General features: G+C 44.1%; 1 protein-coding gene across 1 annotated transcript in view; it reads right to left on the bottom strand.

Annotated features, from left to right (window-relative positions):
- Positions 1-1,919: 1,919 nt before the first annotated feature.
- LOC103581829 (ribosomal protein S6 kinase alpha-2-like) overlaps positions 1,920-3,079 on the bottom strand; it is a 29,423-nt gene continuing 28,263 nt past the window's right edge. The window contains exons 3-4 of the mRNA XM_008563570.1: positions 2,156-2,258; positions 1,920-1,957 (exon numbers count right to left, since the gene is read on the bottom strand). Coding sequence (XP_008561792.1) covers positions 1,920-1,957; positions 2,156-2,258 — 141 coding nt within the window. The remainder of the gene's footprint in view (positions 1,958-2,155; positions 2,259-3,079) is intronic.

Here is a 3,079-nt window from a genome sequence, read left to right on the forward strand (position 1 = left end):
TGCAAAAGGCTTATGAGATGCTCAAAAAAAAAAAAAAAAAAAAAAAGCTTGCTAGTCACACTGGCCAAGAGGTCGGAGTTTAAATTCTTCCTGGGTAATGTAAAAAGCATGTACATGTGAATAATTTAGAGTTGACTGTGCCAGCATTTTCTTGCCTGTATTTTAAACACAAAGCTCCACATGATGGCAACCACAATGGAGCAGAGAACATTCCAGAAGGGACTGTGACATCTGCACAGACATCTGCACGGACGCACAGACAGCCTTCTCCTAGTGGCAGCTGATTGCCTCTGTATTCCTTTTACATTCGGGTCAGTTGTAGGAAGAGAAATAAAATGACTTGCTCAGGTGACCTGTGGGCACAGCCAGGATGGAATCCCCCAATCCTGCCTCAACTTCAGAAGCTAAGAAGTAATTCTGTTCTGTGAATTGGGTTAATTCTGTCAATGGGAAAGACTGACCCCAACACACAAATTCTTTCTAAGGAAGCTCCGAACGGGGTGAAAATCCCACCATCACCTATTCAACAGACCCAGAAGTTTCCTCCTGGGCAGCCTCTTAAATCACACAGCAGAAAAGACCCAGAACTTAAGGGCAGTCACCAAGCAAGCTTTGTCACTGAGGCCAGTTTTGATTTTACCTGGGGACTGCAGGAGGACCCAGAAGGAATTAGTGAATGATCTGTGTCATGACACCCTAGGTAATAGTGCCCGGAATCAGCCTCCTTCCTATGCTTAGTGCCAATGCTGCTGGGGTTGGGAGCTGCCCCAGGCCCTGGAAAGCCCCACAAGAAGCCCCACAACACTCCCCATCCATATGTAGCTCACAACCAGCTCCATGTACTCCTCTGTGCATGGGAAACAGGATTTCACCAACAGCTTGACCCAGAGGGAATAAAGCAGATTCTCTTTGTATATTTGATACTTTGATATTTTGTATTTGATACTTTGTATTTGACCATCTATTTGTTTCATGATTACCTTTTAAAAATAATTGAACATCTCAGGTTCAAAAGCAGTGAGAAAAGCACAGCGAACCCCCTCCCAGGCCCAGCATGCAGCCCCAGTTACCCCCAGCTGGCTAAGCTTGTGCAGTGTCTACAGAGAGGGTTTATTAATCATTTTGTAAATAATCATCATGCCATTACTGTTACGGACTGAATTATGTCCCCCCAAAATTCATATGTAGAAGCCCTAACCTTCCATGTGACTATATTGGGAGATAGGGCCTTTAAGGGGGTAATTAAGTTCACTGAGGTCATAAGGGTGGGCCCTGATCCTATAGGACTAGTGTCCTTGTAAGAAGAGGAGACACCAGAGCTCGCTCTCTCACTCTCTCTGCACATGGAGGAAGGGCCACGTGAGGACACAGGGAGAAGCTGGCCATCTGCAAGGCCAGAAGAGAGGCCTCGCCAGGAACCAGCCCTGTAGGCTGCTTGGTCGTGGGCTTCCACCCTCCAAAACTGCGAGAAAACAATTGGCTGTTGTTTAAGCTGCCCAGTCTATACAATTTGTTACGGCAGCCTGAGCAAACTAAGATAATTACCATGTCTAAAAGAGTCAACATCAATTCACTGATGTCCAAAATTATAACTGTTAAAGGGAGCTGACCAGATCTCATTGAATGGATAGACCCTAAGAGTAATTTTAGACATACCATGAAACTAATGTATGTGTCCTTTTCTATGCTGCGATCCAATAGTTGATGCAACTTTTCAAACAGGTTTCTGCTTTTTGCATGAATAAAATCAATAGCTCAAAAATCTATAGGCTTAACTGACAGCCTTCCCCTTCCCATAGAAACACTCTAATTAAATGAGAGATTTTCATCATCTCGAGTTTCTTTTCTTGCTCCTGCCTGTATGTGTCACTCTCAGAGAGGTGGTAACTGGATTGAGAACAGGAGGTGGGGGGAGGGGTCTACAGAACATCTTGATGGTTTCCAAAGAGGATGTCACCTGGGGAATAACAGAAAAGTGGTTCTATCACCTAAACCTTTATCACTGAGCAGAAAAAAGAAGAAAACCAAAAGAAACTGATGACTATTTTCCATCAAAGACATTCTTTCACATGGGAACCTCTGGTTCCTAGATATCTGTCCCTTGAAAGTTGAGGTAGGAAAATCCACTGTTGGAAAGGCCCACTGAGGCACATACCTGTGGGTGTCCGTGCTGTGAACTCAGGGTCAAAGTGGAAGGTGTCTTCGGGCCTGCCCACTGCTGGCTTGAAGGGTGGCTTGATTTCCTTCCGGTACAGCTTCTACAAGGAAAGCAAGACAGGGCATTGAGGAACCACAGACATGACAGAACACCAGGAATACCAGAAGCCTGCTGCAGGGAGGGAAAGACATTCTTATTACATGCCACTCGAGCCTTCGTCTTACTGTAACCAGTGGCTTCTCAGTTACAATTTATTCCTGTTTAAATTGCTCCTTCTTTCATAAGTAACTGCTTACTCTGTCTCTTCCTATCTGCCTTTTGAGATAGTGCTTCTGGTGCAGAAGTCATGGGTTGTTTGCCTAGGATGTTCTGAAGGAGCATTGGAGTTAGCCTGCCCAGCACAAACCAGCCTAACTGGTTGAGCCTGCACACCTCTCTACTGAGCCTGCATGAATGTCCAGCAGGTGATCTTCGGACATCAGAGGGCCAAAAACCCCACCTCCAGATCATGCTAAAGCTGCCATTTGTTGAACATGTGACCTGTGACAAGGCATTCAGCTTGCACCTGCACAGATTGCTCAAGAACTTCCTCAAACCCTTTAACCAATCAGTCCCCCATGCCTTGTGTCACCCCTAACCACTTTTCCATAAATATCCCTTCTTTCTTGCTGTTGAAAAGGTGAATTTGAGATTTATTTCTCCCATCTTCTTGCTTGGCTGCCTTGCAAATAAACTTTTTTTTTTTTGCTGTAAAGACCATGTCAGTATGTGGCTTGCTGTGCATTAGGCAATGGGCCTTTTTCAGTCACATTACAAAGCATCTCTAAATATTCCAAAATATGTAAAAAACATAACATACAGTTAATACATTAGATTTCATATAGTATAATATATCATAGTGCATATGTAATATATATATTA

The sequence above is a fragment of the Galeopterus variegatus genome, unplaced genomic scaffold (assembly GCF_000696425.1).
Source record: "Galeopterus variegatus unplaced genomic scaffold, G_variegatus-3.0.2 Scaffold14035, whole genome shotgun sequence".
NCBI classification, from domain to species: Eukaryota; Metazoa; Chordata; class Mammalia; order Dermoptera; family Cynocephalidae; genus Galeopterus; species Galeopterus variegatus.